This window comes from Chenopodium quinoa, unplaced genomic scaffold (assembly GCF_001683475.1).
Source record: "Chenopodium quinoa cultivar QQ74 unplaced genomic scaffold, ASM168347v1, whole genome shotgun sequence".
Taxonomy (NCBI): Eukaryota; Viridiplantae; Streptophyta; class Magnoliopsida; order Caryophyllales; family Amaranthaceae; genus Chenopodium; species Chenopodium quinoa.
In genome coordinates this window covers 5,917,196-5,940,933 of record NW_018742914.1, presented here as the reverse complement: position 1 = coordinate 5,940,933, position 23,738 = coordinate 5,917,196, and the positions used below count along the sequence as shown (strand labels likewise).

General features: G+C 36.1%; 3 protein-coding genes across 4 annotated transcripts; all 3 read left to right on the top strand.

Moving 5' to 3' along the window:
• Window positions 1-1,008: 1,008 nt before the first annotated feature.
• Window positions 1,009-9,898, top strand: LOC110728027 (ABC transporter C family member 5-like). Its single transcript, XM_021907631.1, has 11 exons — window positions 1,009-3,859; window positions 3,985-4,305; window positions 4,382-4,468; window positions 4,801-5,490; window positions 5,656-5,820; window positions 6,192-6,486; window positions 7,258-7,472; window positions 7,609-7,914; window positions 8,248-8,311; window positions 8,394-8,633; window positions 9,274-9,898. Exons 1-11 carry the CDS (start codon window positions 1,802-1,804, stop codon window positions 9,375-9,377), a joined length of 4,545 nt encoding a protein of 1,514 aa, XP_021763323.1. The 5' UTR covers window positions 1,009-1,801; the 3' UTR covers window positions 9,378-9,898.
• Window positions 9,899-10,856: 958 nt separating this feature from the next.
• Window positions 10,857-22,057, top strand: LOC110728026 (NADH dehydrogenase [ubiquinone] 1 alpha subcomplex subunit 9, mitochondrial-like). Of its 2 annotated transcripts, XR_002512635.1 has the most exons (13): window positions 10,857-11,127; window positions 11,271-11,367; window positions 15,692-15,756; window positions 16,919-17,004; window positions 17,085-17,169; window positions 17,248-17,318; window positions 19,286-19,417; window positions 19,835-19,950; window positions 20,160-20,283; window positions 20,358-20,426; window positions 20,839-20,959; window positions 21,064-21,268; window positions 21,423-22,057. XR_002512635.1 is itself a non-coding variant. In XM_021907630.1 (12 exons), the coding sequence occupies exons 1-12, from the start codon at window positions 10,872-10,874 to the stop codon at window positions 21,201-21,203; spliced, it is 1,362 nt and encodes a 453-aa protein (XP_021763322.1). In that variant the 5' UTR covers window positions 10,857-10,871; the 3' UTR covers window positions 21,204-22,057. The 2 variants fall into 2 exon arrangements, 1 of the variants encoding a protein (XP_021763322.1); XM_021907630.1 differs by having other exon boundaries at window positions 21,064-22,057.
• Window positions 22,058-22,719: 662 nt separating this feature from the next.
• LOC110727777 lies at window positions 22,720-23,521 on the top strand. The gene has a single exon (XM_021907352.1). It carries the CDS (start codon window positions 22,745-22,747, stop codon window positions 23,213-23,215), a length of 471 nt encoding a protein of 156 aa, XP_021763044.1. The 5' UTR covers window positions 22,720-22,744; the 3' UTR covers window positions 23,216-23,521.
• The last annotated feature ends 217 nt before the right edge of the window (window positions 23,522-23,738 follow it).

Here is a 23,738-nt window from a genome sequence, read left to right as displayed (position 1 = left end):
ACTGAAATTAAGTTGAAGTGATATGGCCTTTAATCTAATTATTTTGATTACAATGAAAATATTTTCCTCAATACCCTCAATAATCATCATTAAGTAAAATCAACCACAACCATGTCAAATTGTCAACCACCAATGAAAAAGAAAGACAAGTTTTGAGAGAAAAAATAGATTGAGGAGACATACTAACCACCAACACAAGAAATGTTGTGGTTTTATTAAAGCTATATATAAGTATATGAAATTTTGATGGTCAATTTTGATCATTAAAATGTTGGTGTGGCGAGAGAAGAACGATGAAAAATGTATAGTAAGTAACAATGACGTAATGCCGTAGTGGTGATGAGAAAAGAACAACGGTGGCGGTTGAATGATTGGGGCGAGAGTGAATAGTAAATGCGATGAGAGAAAAACAATGAGAATCACCTTTATCTTTTAAGTTTATTGCCCACATTCAACTCAAGGTCTTAGTAAAATGCCTTGTAATAAAGATAGTAATTTAAACATGTTTAAAACAAATGTTCCTTAAAGTCTCTATATATAGGATAGTCTCATAATATAAAAGTATTATTGTAAAATAAGTTACAACGTATTTTGACTTAGGTAATAAGAATTACACCTATTAGAATTAAGCTTACAAGTTCAATCCTTTTTAACTACTCCACCTCTTTTGTTTTGAAATGTAATTAACACATTTTTTTTATGTGTTTCATAATATAATATAATATGTAGATATCATTTTTGACAAATTTATTTTACTACATTATTTGACTTACCTTGCAATCTTACATTTTATATTCACCCTCCTGTTACCCTTTTACTATTTTTTCTTCTCAAACTCACATTTTTTACCCCCTCTTTCTTTTGCCTTAATTCGTGTACAATTAGTTCATGTTTGAAACATTATGAAACAAAACATTATAAGACGTAGAACCTAAACTATAAAGTTGGACTAACTAACATGCGAGAAAGATCGTAAAATCTAATGGGATCCTTCACCATAGTATTTAAAAATCATATTTTTGGACATTATTATCAAGCTAATTGAAGTGGGGGCAAACCTCTATAAAACTACAACAAAACTGGACAAAATAAAAGCACATGCTAACACTGAGAAAACACCCAAAAAAATACCTTGTGCACAATACAAATGCAAAGTTCGATCATCACACGGCAGCAACGGCGGTGAAACCAACGATTTTCACATAAAAACAACAACAAAATTAGGTGGGACTGCTAAAAAAACCCAGACCCACTTCAAAATAAGGGAAGAAAAATTGAAAGAGATCTCTTTTCTTCTTCTTTCGTCGCTTTTTTGTGCCAGAAAGTTTGTTACAGAGTAGCAATTTTGCAGAGTGACACAAATTAAAGTTGTTTTGAGTCAGTGAATAATTGATTGAAGATATACCCAGATCATATTTTTGGGTTAATTTTGATGGGTATTCTTCTGATTTTCAATCCAAGTTAAGTACAAATTTCTGGGTTTTTGAAATTTGGTGGGGTTATTATTATTTTTTCTCTCTCTTCACATTTCTGGGTATGATAGACAATCTGTTTGTTTTCTTGTGGTCCGTGTTGTTGTGTTCTTCTATGAGCTGTCTTCATTTCTGAGCTCAATACCCAGATGGCGAAATGCCCTTAAAATTTGAATAATTTCTTGTTTCTCAGTCTCTCTCCTTTTTCACCGACTTCTATATTGATTGATCAAAGTTCCTAGTTCTGGGTATTAGTATAATCATAACAATAATATTAATAATAAAACCCAGTTGTTCAATCATATTCATTGTTAAATCCCCAATTAGCAATGTTATTCATGGCAACTAATAGTTTTAGTGATGTTCTGGGTATTCCTATACTAGAACTGCTGTCAATCTGCATAAATTTGGCCTTGTTGCTTGTTTTTCTGTTAATGGTGTCTGCAAGGCAATTCAATACTTGTATTGGCAGTTTCAGGTTGATTAAGAATGATTCGAACTCGAATTTGACCCCGGTTCGAGGGTTAGACTATGAATTGAGTGAGATTGTAGTGGGTATTGGGTATAAATTGACTGTGTTGAGTTGCTTCTATGTGTTGCTAGTACAAGTAGTTTTGTTAGGATTTGATGGGGTAGAAGTTATTAGAGAGGCATCTCATGGGAATGTAGGCAGTTGGGTGGATATATGTTGGCCTGCAACTCAGGTTTTAGCTTGGTTAGTGATGTGCCTTATGACACTTCATTGTAAATTTAGGCCTTCTGAGAGTTTTCCTGTGTTGCTTAGGGTTTGGTGGTTTGCATCATTTGTTGTTTGTGTGTGTAATTTGTACTTTGATGGCCGAGGTTTGGTTGAAGAGGGGTCGAATCGTTTGTCTGCCCATGTTGTGGGGAATTTTGTTGCAACCCCTGCACTTGGGTTCCTTTGCTTTTTAGCAATTAGGGGTTGTAGTGGGATTCAGATTGTTGGGAACTCTGATCTTCAAGAGCCGTTGCTCGAAGAAGAAGCAGGGTGTTTGAGGGTTACTTCTTATAGTGGGGCTGGGATTTTTAGCTTAGCAACTATTTCATGGTTGAATTCACTTCTTTCCCTTGGTGCCAAGAGGCCTCTTGATTTGAAAGACATTCCTCTTCTCGCCTCTAAAGACCGTTCTAAGGCGAATTACAAAATTTTGAACTCGAAATGGGAGAAATTGAAGTCTGAAAGTTGTTTTGGAGGGAAGCAGCCTTCATTGGCTTGGGCAATCCTTAAGTCATTTTGGAGGGAGGCAGCTTGCAATGCTGTATTTGCTGGATTGACAACACTGGTTTCGTACGTTGGTCCGTACATGATCAGCTATTTTGTTGATTACTTGGGAGGGATAGAGACCTTTCCCCATGAGGGTTATATTCTTGCTGGGATATTCTTTTCAGCAAAGTTGGTAGAGACTTTTTCTACTCGTCAATGGTACATTGGAGTTGACATTTTAGGTATGCATGTGAGGTCAGCTCTGACTGCTATGGTGTACAGAAAAGGGCTCAAGCTGTCAAACTCGGCCCGGCAAAGTCATACTAGTGGAGAGATTGTGAATTACATGGCAGTTGATGTCCAGAGAGTGGGGGATTATTCCTGGTATCTTCATGACATATGGATGCTACCAATGCAAATTATCCTTGCTTTGGCAATTCTCTACAAGAATGTAGGAATAGCTTCTTTGGCAACATTGGTAGCCACAATAGTATCCATTGTTGTTACGGTACCTGTAGCACGAGTGCAAGAAGAATATCAAGACAAGCTAATGTCTGCCAAGGATGAAAGAATGAGGGCAACCTCAGAGTGTTTAAAGAACATGAGGATTTTGAAGTTGCATGTTTGGGAGGACAAGTACGAACATATACTAGAGGAGATGAGAAATGTTGAGTTCAAGTGGCTAAGGAAAGCACTTTATTCTCAAGCCTTTATCACATTTATGTTTTGGGGCTCTCCCATTTTTGTGGCTGTTGTTACTTTTGCTACTTGCATTTTGTTGGGTGGTGAGCTGACTGCAGGAAGTGTTCTTTCTGCTCTTGCCACTTTTAGGATTCTCCAAGAGCCACTGAGAAATTTCCCAGATCTTGTGTCAATGATGGCCCAGACAAAAGTTTCTCTTGATCGTCTTTCTAAATTTCTTCTGGACGAAGAAATACAAGGAGATGCAACCACTGTACTACCAAGGGGATCTTCTGATACTGCCATTGAGATTAAGGATGGAAAGTTCTGCTGGGATCCTTCTTCTACGAGAACGACTTTGTCAGGGATTGAAATGAAAGTTGAAAAAGGGATGCTTGTGGCTGTTTGTGGAATTGTTGGAGCAGGAAAATCAAGTTTTCTGTCTTGCATCCTTGGAGAGATACCTAGAATCTCTGGTGAAGTGAGTCCAATATTTGACTTTGATCTAAAATAAAAGTATAATCATTTGAGTAGTTAGTTAATGAAGTTCTTATATATGATTAGTAATGACTCTTCTCTAACTGTGCTTACATGATTGTTACCCAGGTCAGAGTATGTGGTTCTGCAGCTTATGTATCTCAATCAGCATGGATACAATCTGGAACTATAGAAGATAATATCCTTTTCGGAAGCCCGATGGATAAACCAAAGTATAAGAGTGTTATTAATTCCTGTGCATTGAAGAAGGATCTAGAAAATCTTTCACATGGAGATCAAACCATTATTGGAGACAGAGGTATAAACCTAAGTGGTGGCCAGAAACAGAGGGTGCAGCTTGCCAGGGCCCTATATCAGGATGCTGATATCTATTTGCTTGACGATCCCTTTAGCGCTGTAGATGCACAGACTGCATCTTTTTTGTACAAGGTTGTAGATACTTTGTAGTAATTTTGCTTTGAACTTCTATTTAATGAGATTTTCTGACAGAAAAATTTCATTGCAGGAATTTATACTGACAGCTCTGGCTTCGAAGACTGTGATTTTTGTGACACATCAAGTTGATTTTTTGCCCTCTGTTGATCTGATATTGGTATGACATTCATATTGGTTTATGTTTATGTCAATATATATTTTTCTACAGCTGCCTTCATTGTGGTTCTAATATTGTCTTTGCAATTTGCATAGCAACTTGCATATGCAAAACTGCTACCTTTTGACACTGCATTTCTAGTATTGTTCTTTGTAATAGTTTGCGGGCTTTCCTATTTATTATATGCCTATTCTTTCCATATTTTTCTTTGCATGTTGGGCTCTTGACCCACTTTCATTATCTAATACTTTGCATTTATTCTGTGTTTAAGAATGTATATATGAAGAGTAAAAAGATTTTTGTGGTTTATGTTATCATGATTTATATTGTAGGTACTTAGAGAAGGACGAATAGTACAGGCAGGGAAATATGATGATCTTTTGCAAGCTGGCACGGATTTTAACTCCCTGGTGTTTGCTCACAATGAGGCTATTGAAGCAATGGACTTAGGTCATCACTCATCTGAAGATTCAGATGAGGGTTCTAGCCCACAGAATGACTGTGGTGATATTGATCATGACACTAGTAGTTGTAAAAGTAGTTTAGTGAAGGAAGTACAGGCAAGCATGTCTTCTCCTGACCTAAAAGCAATTAAAGAGAAAAAGAAAGCAAAACGAGCAAGGAAAAAACAGCTTGTTCAAGATGAGGAGAGGGAAAGAGGTAAAGTCAGTATGAAGGTGTATTTGTCATATATGGCAGCAGCCTATAAAGGATTGTTAATTCCACTCATCATCCTTGCACAAACACTATTTCAAGTTTTGCAAATAGCCAGCAGTTGGTGGATGGCCTGGGCAAACCCACAAACAGTAGGGGATACTCCTAAGACGAGTAATGTAACTCTTCTTGTTGTTTACATGGCACTTGCATTCGGAAGCTCTTGGTTTGTATTTGTGAGGGCTCTTTTAGTGGCAACCTTTGGGCTGGAAGCTGCTCAGAAGTTGTTCATAAAGATGCTTAGGTGTATTTTTCGAGCACCTATGTCATTTTTCGACTCTACTCCAGCTGGACGGATACTTAATCGTGTAAGCTCTCTACCAGTGCCTAACCCCTCCCCCCTTCCCCCCTTTCTCCCCCTCAAATTTTTTTTACTAAGTATTTTAACTTTGGATGTTTCCTTTTGTACTTCTAACTTAATCTTGTTTCCTTTTTGTTGCATTTAGTCTTACAAGTTTTTTGTGACTTGTCAGGTTTCCGTTGATCAAAGTGTTGTAGATCTGGATATTCCTTTCAGGCTTGGTGGATTTGCTTCAACAACGATACAACTTCTTGGCATAGTTGGTGTAATGATGAAAGTTACCTGGCAAGTGTTGCTTCTTGTTGTTCCAATGGCTATTATTTGCTTGTGGTTGCAGGTATGCATTGTGTCTAAATTTGGCGTAAGAAATTGAAATTTCAAGCTGTCTGGAATCTCCATGATTACGAGTCTTTCTCATCCTGTCTGTGTTGGGGGATATTAGTGTCATTGTGGGGGGGTGATTGGAGGTGAAGGAGTAATTTTAAGGACAATTAACTAGTTTAAGACACTTATTTGAAGAGTCTAACATGTGCTGTAACAGATCCCAAGATAGAGTGACACTAATACATAGTTTTCGATCCCGATCATCACACTTAAAATTATGTTTATTTTTTTTGATTCGGAGACTAACCATATGCTGAATTCATATATGGTACAATTTTTTTTTTTTTTTTGGAGTATATGTTCTTATACTAGATCTAACTGCAGAAATACTACATGGCTTCATCACGGGAATTGGTTCGCATTGTAAGCATCCAAAAATCTCCAGTTATCCATCTTTTTGGCGAGTCAATTGCTGGAGCTGCCACTATAAGAGGATTTGGGCAGGAAAAACGCTTTATGAAGAAGAATCTTTATCTTCTTGATTGTTTTTCCAGGCCATTTTTCTGCAGCATTTCTGCTATCGAATGGCTATGCCTGCGTATGGAGTTGCTTTCCACATTTGTCTTTGCTTTCTGCATGGTTCTGCTCGTGAGCTTCCCAAGGGGAACCATTGATCCAAGTACGTAATTTCACATTTCAGAATCAGGTTTGCTAGAACTCACTGAATTTCCAAATGGGGATAGAGAATAGATTTTAAAAAGACTCCATATTATTTTACTTTATGAATCTTCATAATGGTTCTATAAAAAGTTAAGGAATACTTAATCAATAATTCCAATATTTTTATTGGTAACATAATATGGTAGACTAAACAAAAGAATCACGGCTTACCATTTACTCTGTATATTGTATTCAGTAATAAAAAATTGGGTCTAGGTCTCCAAACCTCATTATAATACCTGTGCATTCTTTGCTCCAAGTTCTTCAACTTATAGTTCAGTTCTTGCAACACAAATGTGTTTTCCTTTTGCAATTCTAGTATTATTTTTCATGTAGTTTGGAATTTTCTTTGTAGTGTGGAATTTGGATGTACTATAGGATTAGGACACCTATTCATTTCTGCAAGTTGTTATAGCACTGGAGAATACTACTGCATCTTCATCAGTCCTTTTGTTCGACTTAGAATTTGATTCTGGTGGATAAGTTAGGGCACATAATCCGAGATTAACTTTAGGGAACAGAAGCTAGCTAAATTAACTAAGCAATTTTTATAACAAATATACTACCAGAATAACGCCTACTTCTATAGTCCCTATTATGACTTGTAAAGATTGAGAGCTCACCATTTGGTCCCTGGCTGATTGACTTTGGCTCTAGACTTGGACTTCTTGCCCCCTTAGTGAGATGACATAATATCTGCAATGCTAATTTGTTTTCTTTTTTCTGATAGGTATGGCAGGCCTTGCTGTGACCTATGGCTTAAATTTGAACGCACGTCTATCACGATGGATACTTAGCTTCTGCAAACTTGAAAACAAAATAATTTCCATAGAAAGGATTAATCAATATTCTGAAATCCCAAGTGAAGCTCCACCAGTTATTGAGAACTGTCGACCTCCAGCTGCATGGCCAGAAATTGGGACTATTGAACTGATAGACCTGAAGGTTTGCAGTTTATCTTTACTTGCTTACAGAATACCACTCTAAAGTTGCTTCCTTATCACTATTACATATTGTATATGTGTTAAGGAGGTCAATAATAAGTTTTATGAGACCTTTCTGTTGATTCTTCTTCTGACAGGTGCGATATAAAGAGAACCTTCCTTCTGTTCTTCACGATTTGACTTGCACATTTCCTGGTGGGAAGAGAATTGGCATTGTTGGCCGTACTGGAAGTGGAAAGTCAACATTAATTCAGTCACTTTTCCGAATGGTTGAACCTGTTGCTGGAAAGATTATTATTGACAATATTGATATCAGCACAATTGGGCTTCATGATCTCCGAAGCCGTTTGAGTATCATTCCACAAGACCCATCCTTATTTGAAGGTACCATCAGGGGCAATCTTGATCCTCTTGAAGAACACTCTGATCAGGAAATTTGGGAGGTAATTGTCTGAAGTCACAACCCCCCCCCCCTCTCTCTCTCTCTCTCTCTCTCTCTTATATGTATCAAACTCTAATTTTAATTTTCTAAATACTTGTATGTATTTTAAATGGCACTCTCTCTCTCTCATGTGGTGCTCTTGAATAGATCCTCTTTTATATAGATAATTTTGTTTTTTCCCAGCTCCCAGTTCAATTTCATTCTAGGACCATAGTTAATATCTTCCCTGGTTGCTTCATATTATTATGTAGATTTGAGAGCAGCAATCTGAAACTTCCTGGTTTTGTCTATACTTGTCTGCTGTACTAATTACTTGCATCTTATTTTGATGCAGGCGCTTGATAAATCGCAGCTTGGAGCCCTTATTCGTCTAAGAGGCGAAAAGCTTGATTCACCAGGTCTGTTGTCGCATACATGAGAATGCCTATAATTATTATTGGCTTTTTTTTTTAACCAAATTTGGTTTTGCTATACATGTAGTGCTTGAAAATGGAGAAAATTGGAGTGTTGGGCAACGACAACTTGTTTCTTTGGGCCGTGCTTTGCTTAAGCAAGCTAGGATACTTGTTCTTGATGAAGCCACTGCTTCTGTTGATACAGCGACAGACAATCTTATCCAGAGTTTGATAAGAGCAGAGTTTAAGGACTGCACAGTTGTGACCATAGCGCACAGAATACCAACAGTCATGGACAGTGATTTTGTGTTGGTCCTCAGTGACGGTGAGTCTGGAATCTTCTGTGTACAATTACTATTTGTTTCAGATCTTTTTTATTTTATTTTTTTTTATTTTTGTCCCTATTGTTGACCCCTTCTTTGTCTCTCAAAAATGCGATTCAGGGGGATTTTGTGATTGCGTGCATTATATATTTTTTTTTTCCCAACCCTAACGAATAATTTCCACATACAATCCTCCCCCTTACCTAACAAAGGCTTTTCTACTGTTATTTTTCTTACATTTGCTTGCATGTTAGTAAATCGTAATTGTCGTAAATTCAGAATACCTTTCATATTCTTAAGTTAATATTGTGGAATGATAGGGCTAAACAGCTGGAGTGTCAGGGTGATTGATGTTTAGTTGAGTGAGTGTAGGTGTGTAAACACTCATTTTGTGCTGGTGCTTTAATTTAAAGTATAGGTTTTGTTTGGCCTCATACACTCTGCTGACATCAGGAGCATGAAGTGTACATTGAGAATTTGCTCTTAAAAAGTTTACTTTCAGAGGATAATAATAGACAATATTCTATTTTTGTGCCCCAGCAAATTTTATACTTTCATTAATTGTGATGGTACCATAATTACTCGCAATTGGAACGTTTGAATGTCCACTGTAGGCTCATCTACTGTTGCAAATCATTGCAGGTCGGGTGGCTGAGTTTGACAGTCCTGCACGTTTGATGGAAAACAAGTCATCTGTGTTTTCTATGTTGGTAGGAGAATATACATCAAGGTCAAGCAGTATATAACTTTCATGAGTAGAAGCCGATTTCAGGCCAAGATGAAACCTGTTCTGTTTCAGGCCAGCCTTGAAAGAAACTGATTGTTTCTGTGCCTACCGAGCTGCAGCCCCTCGGCCAATGGACAAGTGAGAAAGGAGGTCAGAACTCCATAATTCTCAATCCCATTTCTGGGCTAAGCTATCCTCCAGTTTTGAAGAACAAGATTGCCCTGTGTTTTTACAAGGGCGTGACTTGGGATTTTCTGCCCAATTAAGAGTTGATGGAAGATGGGGTTGAACAGGGTTCAGAGATAATAACTATCTGAAGCCAGAGATGAATAAACGATTCGGATTACAAGAAATCATAACCCATGCTGATGAAGAAGCAGCTGCGTTATTCCTTTTTGTCTATAAATATGTAGAGCCTCAAACAGACTATCATTGCTGATCCCACGCTTCCACTTCCTGTAAAAATAAGACAACCTCATGATTTGTAAAGATCAGTTCTTTTTAATGATAAAGCATTTTGCACTATAGTATTTCATCCTCTTGCTGGTTTTGCAGTTTTAGCTTGTTGGATTACAAATATCATGGCCAAGCACCTGGAGAATATCTTTTTCGAAGAGAGACTAAGCCCTGCTGTTTAGACTTGTTTCTTTAGTTTAGTCCAATAAATTTTCCCTACAATTTCATTCATTCAATCCAAAAGAACCAAGGGTCGGATTGGTCTAATGCTCCAAATTGTCTCAATTTTAAACCTATTGGTATTCATCTAAGCTTATTGAAGCTTAGCTTAAAAGTCAAAATAATTTAAGATTGTAAGGTAAAATATTACAAGTATAAGCTTTAATATAGACTGCTGAATTCAATTTACAACTGAATTTAATGAAGCTTTAGAAGTTGATAACTTGATATTAATGAGTAGAATAGTGAGGAGTTAAGGATTATTCCTTGGAAGTTCATCAGAAAGATAATAATAAGTTAATAACTACGCAAATTGACCTAAATCAATCTCGATTTTTCAGATTTGAATTGCATTTTAGGATGAAATTCCCGACGGCTTTCAAATTTTTAATTGAATCGGGTTCAAATCATTTTATATGTCAAGACAAGTTAAGTCAACTTCTTCCAAGTTAGGAATCAATGCAACTTGTACCCAACTTAAACAAAAAAATTAAAATCCAAATTAATACAATCTCAAAATAAAGTAGATTTTGAATGTTCTTATTACTCTACATTCACCCCCACCCATATCATACTTAATCCATGGATGCCAACTATCTAAATGGGTTAAAACTCTTAAGATATTGCTCAAAACATGAGATTAAATCCCGTCTACATCATTGTCTTTTATGACTCTCTACATTTTAAAAGATTATATGTAACCCTCAAATTGGCCAAATCCTATTTATCTCAATTCAACCTCATACGTATACAAAAGGTCTAATCCAACTTAATCCCGATTCAAACGATTCATTTGCCAACTCGAACCCAAACCCAATATGGGCTCAAGTTCGTTCCCATGATCGGATCCCCCAGGCTCCAAAATCCACTCAAACGAGCAAAGACCCCCTCTCTCTCTCTCTCCACCTCTATTCCTCCGCACTGCGCCCAGTTAATTGCATCAGCTGCAAACCCTCTTCATCTTCCTCTTCCTCTTCCTCTTCCTCTTTCTCTTGACAAAATGCAGTCGATTTCCAGGCGATTATCCCACCAATCTTTCAAGACTTCTCCTTCAATTTCATCTCTCAAGTCTCTTTACCCTCTTTCTGATCCTCGTAATCTCTCTTTGTCTCTCCTCTTACATTTTTTTCAATTCCAATTTTTCTGGGTATTGCAAATTTTTGACATTTCTAGGGTTTTTTTTCAATTTCGCATTGTTTGTTTTTGAAATTATGATTGATGATTGTTTGGGATTTAGGTTATGGTGCTGATCAATCAAGGTATGGATCTACTGTCGCCACTAAAGGTGGAGGGCCCCTAGTCAGAAAGGGAACTGGTGGAAGATCATCTGTTAGGTAAATTTATTTTATCGTTATCTTTAATTTATTGAATTTATCGAGTAATTGAAGCTGCTATTTGTATGAATTCATCTGTTGAAAATGTAGCTTCCCCAATTTATAATTTGTAAGCATTTCATTTTGTATTCTGAACTTATAGAAATTAATGCCTTAAGGAAGAACCTGTTTGAGTTGAGAGTTTAATCGGGGTTTCGGAGGTAGTGAATTAATGGGAAGTGATTTTTTAGGTAAATACTAAAAAATATTTACTGTAAGTACAACAAAAAATTTCAATGCCAATCAAATTTTTTCATACCAATTGTAAATTAATAATTGAGAAATTTATAATTAATAATATCATCAACTCAAATCATCAACCCAAAACAACACTTTAAATTATCTGAATGAAAAGCATAGTTAACAACAAATAATAATTCAGTAACAATAGCAATTAGATTGACTATTTAATTTGAAAGAAGAGGAAAGAAGGAATACCCCTCTTAGCCTCTTCTCCCAATCTGCACCACCACGAGTCTGCGACCCCATTCACAACACCGCCATTGCAACCGCCACACATCCATCTGAATTTTATTCTTCGTTTTACAAAGTACTATATTTTTCATATCTTCTCTTTTAATTTGTTTTATTCCCTTTTAGAAACTTTTATATCTTCAAATGAATTTTTAGCTTATAGAAGTACTCCGTATGAAATAAGAAAAAATGGGTCTATTTATTTCATTATAAATTATTAAGAATGGTTTTACTGGCATGTCAAAAAAACAGAATGGTTTTACTGACTTGGTGAAAGGAGAGAGAGAGAGAGAGAGAGAGAGCAAAAGAGGGGTATTGATTAGAAAGAGAAAGAGTGTTTGGGGAATTGAAAATATTTTTGGCTTTTATGATTGTTGTGGGATCAAGACCGAAAGATGAAATACCAAAAATGTTGAGTGTGAGAGTACTATTTTAAAGTTACTGCAACTTGAGTTGTAATTTTTTTCAAAAAAAAAACTGTGTCACGTGACACACTATGACCATATGTGGGTCCGCCCCTGAACCTGCTTTTGCTCTCGGGGTCTAATAAGAAGAAAAAGCGATTACTATTTCATGATTGATTATGGTGTAAAGCTGGAAAAATGACTATTCTGAAGTTTTGTAGCATTAGTAAATTAATGTAGGTGCTAATTTCAAATGACAAGGCGAGACAGTGAGTAAAAGGTGGTATATTTTGTTTTATTCTTTCCCTTAAGTTTAGTAGTTTGGTCCCTCCAGACTAATATCTTTAAGCTGAGTTTCGGAGTGCTATGGAGATTTTGAGGTGAATGTTTCTGGATATGATGTTTAAGAGAAAGAACTAGAAAGTCTTGTTGTAACTTTAAGGATGGGTGGTGATTTTTGAGCTCAATGAGGTATTGGTTATTAATAAAGAATAACTTTTAAGTGTTTTTAATGCCTTTTTGCTGAACTAAGATCAAGCATTTGGCCATTAGTAACTTGTCTTCAGCTGCTTGGTGTCAACTAGTTTATTAAATAATGAACTTAGTACTATTGCTGAGTGGGAGTTATGGAGCTGTGGAGCATAACTTTTTGGATTTATGCTTTGTGACATTGTGAGATCTTTGGGTTTGTAGACTTGCCTTGCATGAATGTTCGTGCTTTATGCTTGCTTAATGGAATTTATCAAATTTCAGTTTCTTGTTCATTAATCATTCAACTTCAAGTTTATTCTTCTATTTAAGGCCGTGTTTGGTTTGATGTAAAATGTTTTCCTCCCAAAGTGATTTTTCCATATTTTTCTCATTTTCCTTTGTTTGATTTGTGAAGGGGTGGAAAACAGTTTTTCCCAATGGTGAAAAATTATATCCTTAATGGTAGAAAACATTTTTCTTTATAAAACAAGGGAATCCTCATTTTCCTTCCCTCCTTTTTTACTTTCCTCTCGTCCCCATTTCCACTACTATCTTTAATTTTGTGATGACTTTTTTATGAAACCAAACAAAAGAAAACTAATTTGCAATTGTGGTTTTCGTTGAAAATATGTTTTCCTTGAGAACTGATTTTTCATTAAAAGTGTTTTATATCAAACCAAACGGGAACTAAATGAAAGGGGTTTCGAGAAAGTGAAATAAAGAAGTTTAATCACTAGGACATCCATTAGGGTATAATTGAAGTTTTGGAATGTATTTTTTTTTTAAATACTACCAGACATGTGCTGCTCTTGAATCTCATTAGATATTGAAGTAATTGAGCTGATGCACTGTTTTGACTAATAGTCTGACTAGGAAACCTTTTGACCTATGCATCTATGATAAATATTTTGCTTACAGTTTTACGAGTCCATCACTCTCTCGGTATGTATCTCCTACAAGAAGACTGGAACTAATGGGTTTATGTGAGTATTTCAGGATAGTTCCTCTTTTTGCTATAGATTTAAAGGTCTCTACGAAATGAGAATATCCATAAGCTACATGCTCGATATTTCTATCTTTGCCATGATTTCGGTTTACATAGCTCCTTGTTCACTTATTATGCATTAAGTTTCTTTTATTAAAAGAGAGAAATGGGTTGATGACAACACAAGAAACTAATGTATGGAATGTAGAAGAATATTTAAAAGGCTATGCAAAATGCGCAGATCTCACCTTTTTAAGGGTCGCATGGATGCTTATAGGCGCTTCACTGAAAGCTTTAGGGTTTGTTTGGCATTGTTGTAGTTTTCTTTTTTAAAAAAAAAAAAAATCATATGTTATACTTTCTCTGTTCTTTTTTTATTGCACCATAAGGGATTTCACGCTTGCCAATGCATTACTTTAGCTATCAACTAGGTTGCACAGATTCGGATACGGGTACAAAAACGGGAACGGGTACGGGGACGGGGACGGGATACGGAAAAATAAATATTTCAAGAAACGGGTACGGCATAGATACGGCAAAAAAAATTTTGTAAAATATAAATTCATAAAATTTCTACAAAAAAAATCTGTACAACGCAAATTGAAAGAAAATAATTTCATAAAATGATAAAACACATAACCATTTAAAACGGAAAACGAAACCGAAAAAAAAAAATTGTTTTAAAAAAAATGAAATAAAAAAAGTAAAAACAAAATACCCTATTGCCCAAAGTTCCAGATCGCTACTGTGTGGTCTGTGTCGAAAGTGAAAATTAAAAAAATAACTTAAATACTCCATGACTATCGCATCACATTATAAAGAAACAAACAAAACGAAAAAAATGTAAATCACTAATCAGCATCTCGAAGTGTCGAAGGCAAGCGGAGAAAACTGTAGAATAGAGAAAATTAAACTAAAAACAAAAAGAAAAGGGCTTTACAGCTCAAGAATTAAAGTCAGAGAAAGTGAGAAGTAAAAAAAAACACATGAACAGTAGAAGTACAAGTAGTAGGTAGAACTTTCAGCTAAATGGGAAGCTTCACCGGTCTCTGGTGTCGGAGTGGGTCGCAGGTGGTCTCCGGCCACCGGTGTCAGCTGAATCTGTTTCCTTCTACCCTCCTTCAATTTTAGGGTACAGTTTAATCATGAATCAGGTAAGTTTAAAGGGTTTTTTTTCTAATGGGCTGGGCTTGATTTGGGTTGGGGACATCAAAAACTTGACCAAACGTCCCTGAAACGTCCCCAAAACTACCATCAGCCGTATCCAAAAAGCCACGCCGTACCCAAAACTAAGGGGACACCTTGGGGACGTATCTGAGCCGTACTCGTACCGTACCCGTCCCCGATATGTCCCCGATACGGGGAACGGCCAAAGACTGCCGTACCCGTGCATCCTTGGCTATCAATATCTTCAATTATACATTTGTAAAAATTATAAAAATTTGATGTTTGAAAAGTAGAGTTCGATACGAATCTAACTAGATCCCACATGACTATATTTTTCCTAATGTATAAATCATAAATAGTGGTCAAAGAAGATTAAGTGAATAGTGTAAAAGTCCTAATGGTGCAATAAAATAAAAACGGAGGAAGTATATTATATAATTAATCAAAAATTAGTCAAACTTAATAAAATTATGATAATTTTGAACACTAATAACAAAAAAGTGGAAACACTTTTTTTGTTTCCTGTTTTTGGTTTATTGTTTTCAAAAAAGCCGAAAACTAAAAATAAAAAACGATGCCAAACAAGCCCCAGTATTTTGTTTTTCTGCTTTCTACATTCTTGAAACCGAAGCTGCTTATTTAAATGGCTCAATTTTCCAATACTGTGGAAGTTACCAAGGTATATGCTCTTATTAGTTGCCATATATCAAGAAGTTTAAAATGTTCAGTTTAGCTAAGCAAGTTAGGATATTTTTGTAAAATTGTTCATGTTGGTGTCTTGCAGTGGCATTGTTGCAACAGTTTTTGGATCGACTGGGTTTCTAGGACGCTACGTTGTACAGCAACTTGGTGAGTCAAGTTACAAAACTTTCACAAACTATTGGTTTTAATTGTTCTAGTGGTATCATTTTCAGTTTCTTTTTATATATGTCATATACATTTTTGAACTATGATGCTTCAAGTCAAATATGGGCTTTAGATTTGTAGGAGCATCAAATATGAAAAATGATTAACCTAACGATAAGGAGGCATGGTTAAAAGTGTCAAACTTTTGAATTGATTTTGGTGATATGGCTATTGAGTTTAATATCCTCACTATGGGTTATGAGCCACCTAATTAATTTGATGGGTATGGTATCACAGGTGATGAGGGTTAACCTCACCTTGGAAATACAAAATAAGTTCTAAAAATTTTCAGCTTTATACTCACATGGGTGTTAGCATCATGAGAGTATAAAGCTTTTTACTCTCATGACAAAATAAGTTCTAAAAACTTCTATGTGGACTGTCATTTAAACACCCAAGGGGCAGGGTGCTAACTTATTAGATGGATTATACAGGGTATTGGCTGGCTTACTTGGAGATCATGTTGTAGAGGGTAGGACATATGTTAGAAGGCAACTTACTCATCAATGGAAAATTAAAAGCCTTAGGATTAGATTTGAACAGGCTTTAGTAGAAGCGCATGGAGGGCTTGGAGGCACCTCCAGGAACAATTAATTAAGGATTCTACTTAGAAGTTTTTATGTGTATCGTGGAGGGGTAATTTTAATACTATGGGATTATAAAGTCTGTCACACGTATATAAGGAAAATAAAGATGGTGGTGTAAAACGAATTTCAAGTTCTCACTTATTTTCACCCCCTCTCTTTGTTAAGTTACTCACTCCTCCCTCTGAATGGTCAATGCTATGTAGACTCGCTCATTATTTTTTGACATATCTTTTGATTTATTCGCAATGTCAAATTGAACAAATCTTTGCGGCTAACAAGTTTTGGTTATAATTTTTTTCCTTGCTTCCCTCCCATGAGTCCCATCTGCTGCATTTATTTATCTAACTGCATTCACCGTTTTCTGGGAGATTCAAAACACATATCTCTTTTAGTAATTTATACAAGGGTTGTTTGTCCTAGCTTTTTTACCTTCTTTTGAACTTTAGAAAGGATCCTCTCTCTCCTGTTTCCCTTTTAGTATACAGTTCATGTTCTGACAACATCCTAGTTTACTGCAGCTAAAATGGGGAGTCAAGTTTTGGTTCCTTTTCGAGGTTCTGAGGATTCTCCTCGTCATCTCAAATTGATGGGTGATCTTGGGCAGGTAAGTTTCTATATTGAGGTTTGAGTATTTGTTGCAATTGCAATTTAAAGTTGGCCCCTGATGCATGCTATTCCTTTCAGATTGTACCTATGAAGTATGATCCAAGAGATGAAAGCTCAATCAAAGCAGTGATGGCAAAGGCCAATGTTGTGATCAATCTTATTGGTAATGTTCTTTTCTTTACTTTTTAATGATATTTTGAAATGTTGCTTTTTCGTATTCTAATTACATAAAATATGGCAGGGAGGGAATATGAAACAAGAAATTACAGCTTTGAGGAAGTCAATCACCACATGGCTGAACATCTTGCTCAGGTTGGTTATCTTTTTGCGAATTCTGCACTATGTACAGTTTATTGGCTTATTTTTGGGGGTTTGAGAAGGAAGGGGGGGGGGAGGGGAGAAAAGTAATAAGTACATAATAGAGTGACACGAAAGGCCTATGGTCGGATGATCCATTTACAACAGAGGACTAAGGACAAGAAGAATATACCCTCATCCTCGAGGGCGTAGTAAGCATTGAGGTCAATAAGGCCCTCCAGCTTAAAATAGGAATGACAACTGATTGTTCTTCAAATCATTAACTTTGGTTGTTTCATATGAACTACCTATCTTAATCAAGGTGTTTCAAGTTGAATTTTAAATCTTAATCAAGATGTTTCAAGTTGAATTTCAAAATTTGCTGGATGAGCTTTATTTTTTACATTAAAATTCTGGCTAAACTTTGGCTTAGGCTGACTTGTTCATTTAGTGTAAAGTGATTCTATATAATGTCCAGACTTTGAACTTGTTACACTTGCACATAGCTGTTTAATTTGTGAACTTCACTGAATAATTCACAAGTTAAACTTATATATTTATTTAAAAGCTGATCATGATGGTGAATATTGTAAATATATGTACCTTTGGGTTGATACTATGAAATAATATATGAAAAACTTACTTGAGCATATACAAATTTCAAGACTGAGGCCAATAGCATGCTTGGGATACACACTCTGTACCAGTTAAGTAGTTAATCCAATTAAATCCTTGTAGAAATCATATTTATTTCTAGCTTCGAAGCTACACTAGTCGGATGATGAACATGATCATTAAGTAAACAGACATACTGTATATTATCAGGGATATTAACACTTGCATGACTTGAGAATTTGTTTATGTATACAAAACTGGGAAGTCTTCAGTGACTCCTAATAATTGGATTCTGCACTCGGAAAAAGCAGCTGGCAAAAGACTAAATAAGTTGATGAAAATACCTCCAGCCTACACCAAGAAAACTGCTAACAATTCTATATTTTGGAACATCAGTTATTAGATTTTACACTTTTGTAAATTGACCAAGCTTAGCATTGCTAAATGAATCAGGGGACAGCATCTCGAGAGATTCAAGTCGTTCTAGTCAAGTAGCTACATATTTGAGTATCATTAGTGAATCGATGGATAAAAATGAGCTGTCAAGAATTATATTTTATAATGCATATATATCCATTTTACCTATTTCAACCATAAAACTCCGTCTCAGGAATGAAAAGAAGAGGAGCACCTTGGCTCCAGCGCAACCCATAAGATCTTGTAAAGAGACCTGTTGGCTGCTTGTTGACTAACAACAAAATGAACCCCCTTCATTTACAAATAAACCCATTCTTTCAAGGATTGACAAAATAATCAAATTATGTGGAATATGTTCGTAAGCCTGTCTTGCCTGAATTTAGCGTGCTGAGATAATCACGTTTGATTGAATTATACAGATTAAACTTTAACAGTAATTAATAAATCATATCCCAAAAAAATAAATTACAAATATGATAGTGATTACTAAAGCCATTGTACTCGGTCCATCCCCGCCCTTTTAATTAGGAAGTCAATGGGCTTTGTGGATCTGCCCTTTGAGGGGAATAAGAACCTAGTGGGAAACCCAGGCTGTAAATTGGAAACAAGTTTGAAATAAAACACAATGTGCCTTTTTAGTTATTGTGTTCGGATGACGCCAATTAAACTTCAGTCCTAACCCTGTGGCTGGGAGCTCTATTACTGAGCTTCCTCATGATTTTATTCCAGTGTGTCCCTCTTAAGGTCTTATGTTAACTCATATACTCAAATGCATAAGCTGTATGTTTTGACATTTTACTACGCTCCCAAGGACAAAACTTTATGTTTACATGTATGAGAACTGTTCTTTATGTCAGTATGTCTCCTAAGGTAAGTTTAGTAAGTACTTAAGAAATGAAGAATTCAATGGCTTCTCTCCTGTTTGTGCTAATAGATAATTTGTTCTGTAGATTGCTAAGGAACATGGTGGCATTACGAGATTTATTCAAGTTTCTTGCCTTGGGGCATCTCCAACTTCAGAATCCAGGATGCTAAAAGCTAAGGCTGCAGCAGAGGAAGCTGTTTTGAGAGAACTGCCAGGAGTAAGTCTGTTTTATCTCTTTCAATGTTGAATTAAGGCCTTTTGGGTCGGTGGTTTTGAATGTAGAATTAACTGTCAATGAAGCTTATCTATTTTGCAAAATTTTTTGAATTCTGGTGACGAGTCTTGTTAAAGTGCTGGGTTACTCGTGCGAAACTTATCCTGGGCTGTAGATTGTCTTGTCTTGATTCACTCTTTCATGTAACAAATATGCAAAAAGGTCATACTAACAAAGTTTCTAGATCCTACATCAATTATGTTTTGATGTAATTTTTTTTTCATGCTTATGGCACTAGTTTCTGTGTTCTTGCACATCTTGCAATTAATGGCATGGATTTGCATATTGGTGAATGGCAAACTATATGTAGTAAGCATTTTGCATAATAACAGGATTAACATGTGTTTACATAATCTGCAGGCAACTATATTAAGGCCTGCTACTATGATTGGTACAGAGGATCGGATTCTTAATACCTGGGCACAGTTTGTGAAGAAGTATAGCTTTCTTCCCCTTATTGGGGATGGATCAAATAAGTATGTCTGGAATTGATCTTGAACTTGTTTTGTTGCAATATTCTCTCCTCCCCCTTTTTTCTTTTTTGGTTTAGAGAGAGAGAGGGGGGGGGGGTTAGAGGGGTATTTGGCCATGTTTTTTTTTTTTTTTTTTTTTTTTGGCTCTTGAATAATTGTATTACATGTATTTGTTTGCTTCCTTTAGATGCTTTAACCGTGTTGCTCTCCAGAATACAACCTGTTTATGTGATCGATGTTGCTGGTGCAATTGTTGCATCTTTGAAAGATGATGGCTCTAGCATGGGAAACACTTATGAACTTGGAGGGCCAGATGTCTATACTGTGCATGAATTGGTAATACATTGAAGCTTTGTAGTGCTTAATAAGTTCAACTGCTTGGATTCTAACTGAAGTCTTGTCTCTTACAGGCAGAACTTATGTTTGAAACAATTCGTGAATGGCCCCGGTATGTGAAATTGCCGGTGCCAATTGCAAAGGTAAACAATTACTCCATGGCATGTTTGCTTCCTTGTTGGCTGTGTAGGTTAGTCATGGTTGTGATGCTAATTGATCAGTAATCCATAGTACTCAGAATCTTGGCCCATTTAAAGTACTAGTGAATGGACTATATCTACCTATTGATAGTTTTGTGGAGGATAATACATCATTGCCACATATACTGGATTAGGAGTTTCTTTTAAATTTTGAGTGTGCTGTATGTCTTGAATGAAACTCGGAGGAGTATTAATGCATCTTACTTATCTTAGTTTTTACTTGTATGAGATGGTTGTTTCTTTTTGAGAAAAGAAGTAAAAGATATCTAATGTCTGGCCTAGCAAAATTCCCCAGGATAGAAGTATAATATTTGCTTGTGCCTTTTGTGGTAGTGACAAATTTTTTGTAATGCAGGCCATTTCCTCTCCTCGAGATCTCTTGATCAACAAAGTTCCATTCCCCTTACCATCTCCAGCAATATTTAATCTGGATCAGATCCATGCCCAATCTGGAGATACAGTTGTATCAGATAAGGGTTAGTATATTCAATTTAAGTGTAGGGTCTAGCAATTCTCCTTAAGTTATTTTTAGTGACCACAAAGTTCACAATATTAAAATTTGGTCTGAATGATTTCACAGCTTTAACATTTGCGGATCTTGATATTGCCCCACACAAGCTCAGAGGATATCCTGTTGAGTATCTGGCATGTTACCGGAAGGGTGGGCCACAATTTGGGTCTACAATCAGTGAAAAAGTTACTCCTGATCCTTGGCAATGATATTTCTGATCAAGTTCATTAATCTTGCTGGAAGTTCTTGTTCTTACTGGGTATCTTTGTAATAGGTATGTGATGCATTCACATTTTCATGTATGCTGAATGAGTAATGCAGGCATTACTTTGTCAACATTTCTTCTCATGTGATCTTCCGTTAGTTATAGTGGGCGGCGGGACAGTACAAATTTTGAGTGCTGATCATCTTTAGTGTTGCCATTATAGGTCTAATCAAGGTTGAAATGCCTGCTGTCAAGAAACAAAGAAGAAATAATAAACGTGATTATTCTGTCATTCAGGGTTGTATAATCTTGAGAAATGTTCTCATCATCTGTATTTTTTGAAGCCTTTGCTAGTTTGAATTGCTGAGGCTGATTTATATCGGGTGAACAGTTTTGTCTTTTGATTCAGAAAATCCTGTGCCCGATGTTCTCTCTGCTTTACATTGTCCTTGTTCTTTACCTTTTATTTTCGAGTGTTTGACACTATAACAAATGGCAGCTTTTGGTTGAAAAACTCACTGGATTTGTGGCCGCTCACTCGCTTGTAAATGCAGCTCCTGTATGTGACTCAGATCTGGGAACTCATTAAATTTCCATGCTTCTGATCCAAAATGAAGAGTGTCCTGTTCTATACCTATGTCAGAGTGTTCAGGGTCCATCATGGCCAGCGAAAAGAACCAGCTTTGCCCTAAATAAAGCCTTTGTACGAAATGAATAATAGTTTTGTGAACAAGTACAATTCTTTTCTTCTCTTTTTCGTGTAATTTCTCTGATTTCCTTTCCATGCCTGTTTATTCAATTACAGAACATCTTTCTAATGTCAGATTCGACAATAAAATAGAGTACAATCTTTCAGTACTTTCTTCTTGATTCCCCTTCTTTTCTTTTCCCTTGCATAGCTTTTCCTTAATTGTTGTCAACCAAGCTTACAACGAGTTTAATTAGCAGAAGCTAACTGAGGGATGGGAAGGACGGAGGGGGTTGCTTTATTTTCTTCTCAATCTTTTGAACATGGTGAAGATGTGGTTACTAGAAGATAATTGGGTCTCTTCAACTTTCTTTCCATCCTTTCACCCCATTCCATTTTAAAACAAGCGAAAATGGTCCCTTAACTCGTTTCATACTAATTTATTCATTGAAAATTTGAAATACGCCTTAATGACTAAGGAGATTGAATCATACGCGATCTTGATTTCTACAAAGGAGGTCGCTTGAAGTCTAGATATGTAATGAAACTGCTTCGACCTTTAGAAATGCATTGGCAATGAACGGCTAGAGACCAGAGATACTACCGAAGCAAATCATTGTAGCAAAACTGATACAATCTTAAGGGAGTGGATACAGAATTTTACTTATAGTAGTAATGTGAAGTATAATAGTCTGTAGGAGTGTAACTAGCCTTCCAAATTTCAATCTTTTTGTATTGAGTGTTGATCAAGTCATTCTTAGGGAATGTTGGCTTACTTGTAGTGGCAATAAAGTGGAAAATGGAGCCTTTGATTTATGCTAAGGATAAGCTAGAATTCCCATTTTGTATAAAAAAAAATGCCAAACGAAACAAGGAAAGAAAAACACACTATGAAGAGCTTCAAACATTGTAAGGAAATAGATGGCAAATTGAACGAAGACATACTGAAACTGCTTAGGAATATAATGAGTCGAGAAGAGGATAGTCATGTCAGCTTTGATCGCGTTAATGTGGAAGGAAGCAATGTTGGTGCAGTGATGAATGTGCGTCAGAGCAAACCGAAGGAGCTGCCTGACAGTTGTATCAATGTATATGTAAACAACAATGTTCAGGGAGTGAATAACTCCATTTTGGTTGGGAGTGAGGTGAAGATGGGTGACCCTGGGCTTGGCATTTCATTCGGGGATGTCGCGTGGGAGAGAGTTAAGCGCAGCAAGATGGACATGAATACAATTTTCCACAGGTTTGGGTTCAGTGCTGTGTTTCTTTGTGCTTTTCTTCTTCTTGTCTCCCTTCTTCTCCCTCTGCTTAATGGGGGAAAATCATGAGAACGCCTCCAATCGCGTTCAAGCTTGTGAACTTCGGGCTTTTGAGACATAGGTTTCTAGTATTTTGATCATATCATTGCGAAGAGAGGAAGAGAAAGGTGATATTACGGCGAAAATAGCAGTTCATTTTTGTTTGTTTGTTTATTGTTCTATACTTCTATGCCTCAATATGAACTGTTGGGTTAGAATTTATGTATGATTATGATTTTCTGGGTTTATATAACCATTTTTGATGGTCTTCATTTACATTTGAAGTTTGTTAGCTTTTGCCTATTTATAATTCCAATTTGGTTGGGATTGAGGAAATGAGGAGTGAAAATGGCCATAATTAGTCATGAAATCTATTGTTTAATTTGCTTCTCAAACAATGTGTTACTCAAAGTTCTTAATATCTTTCTCAACATCAACATTTGTGTTGTAAAATATCCGAGGGATCTTCCATAGTCGTTTGATAGTGTAGATGACGTAAAGATTGTCATCTTCAATTATAGAATGTTTAATCTGGAGAAAGAGCATTTTTTAA

What these genes read in the sequence shown, in the direction of transcription:
- LOC110728027 (XM_021907631.1), top strand. Translation starts at nt 1,802, where the DNA reads ATGTTATTCATGGCAACTAATAGTTTTAGTGATGTTCTGGGTATTCCT. An exon ending in CTGGACGGATACTTAATCGT is followed by an intron (nt 5,491 to 5,655) that starts GTAAGCTCTCTA and finishes GTGACTTGTCAG; the next exon opens with GTTTCCGTTGATCAAAGTGT. An exon ending in CTGATCAGGAAATTTGGGAG is followed by an intron (nt 7,915 to 8,247) that starts GTAATTGTCTGA and finishes ATTTTGATGCAG; the next exon opens with GCGCTTGATAAATCGCAGCT.
- LOC110728026 (XM_021907630.1), top strand. Translation starts at nt 10,872, where the DNA reads ATGATCGGATCCCCCAGGCTCCAAAATCCACTCAAACGAGCAAAGACC. An exon ending in TGTTGTGATCAATCTTATTG is followed by an intron (nt 17,170 to 17,247) that starts GTAATGTTCTTT and finishes AAAATATGGCAG; the next exon opens with GGAGGGAATATGAAACAAGA. An exon ending in TCTATACTGTGCATGAATTG is followed by an intron (nt 20,284 to 20,357) that starts GTAATACATTGA and finishes TGTCTCTTACAG; the next exon opens with GCAGAACTTATGTTTGAAAC.
- LOC110727777 (XM_021907352.1), top strand. Translation starts at nt 22,745, where the DNA reads ATGCCAAACGAAACAAGGAAAGAAAAACACACTATGAAGAGCTTCAAA.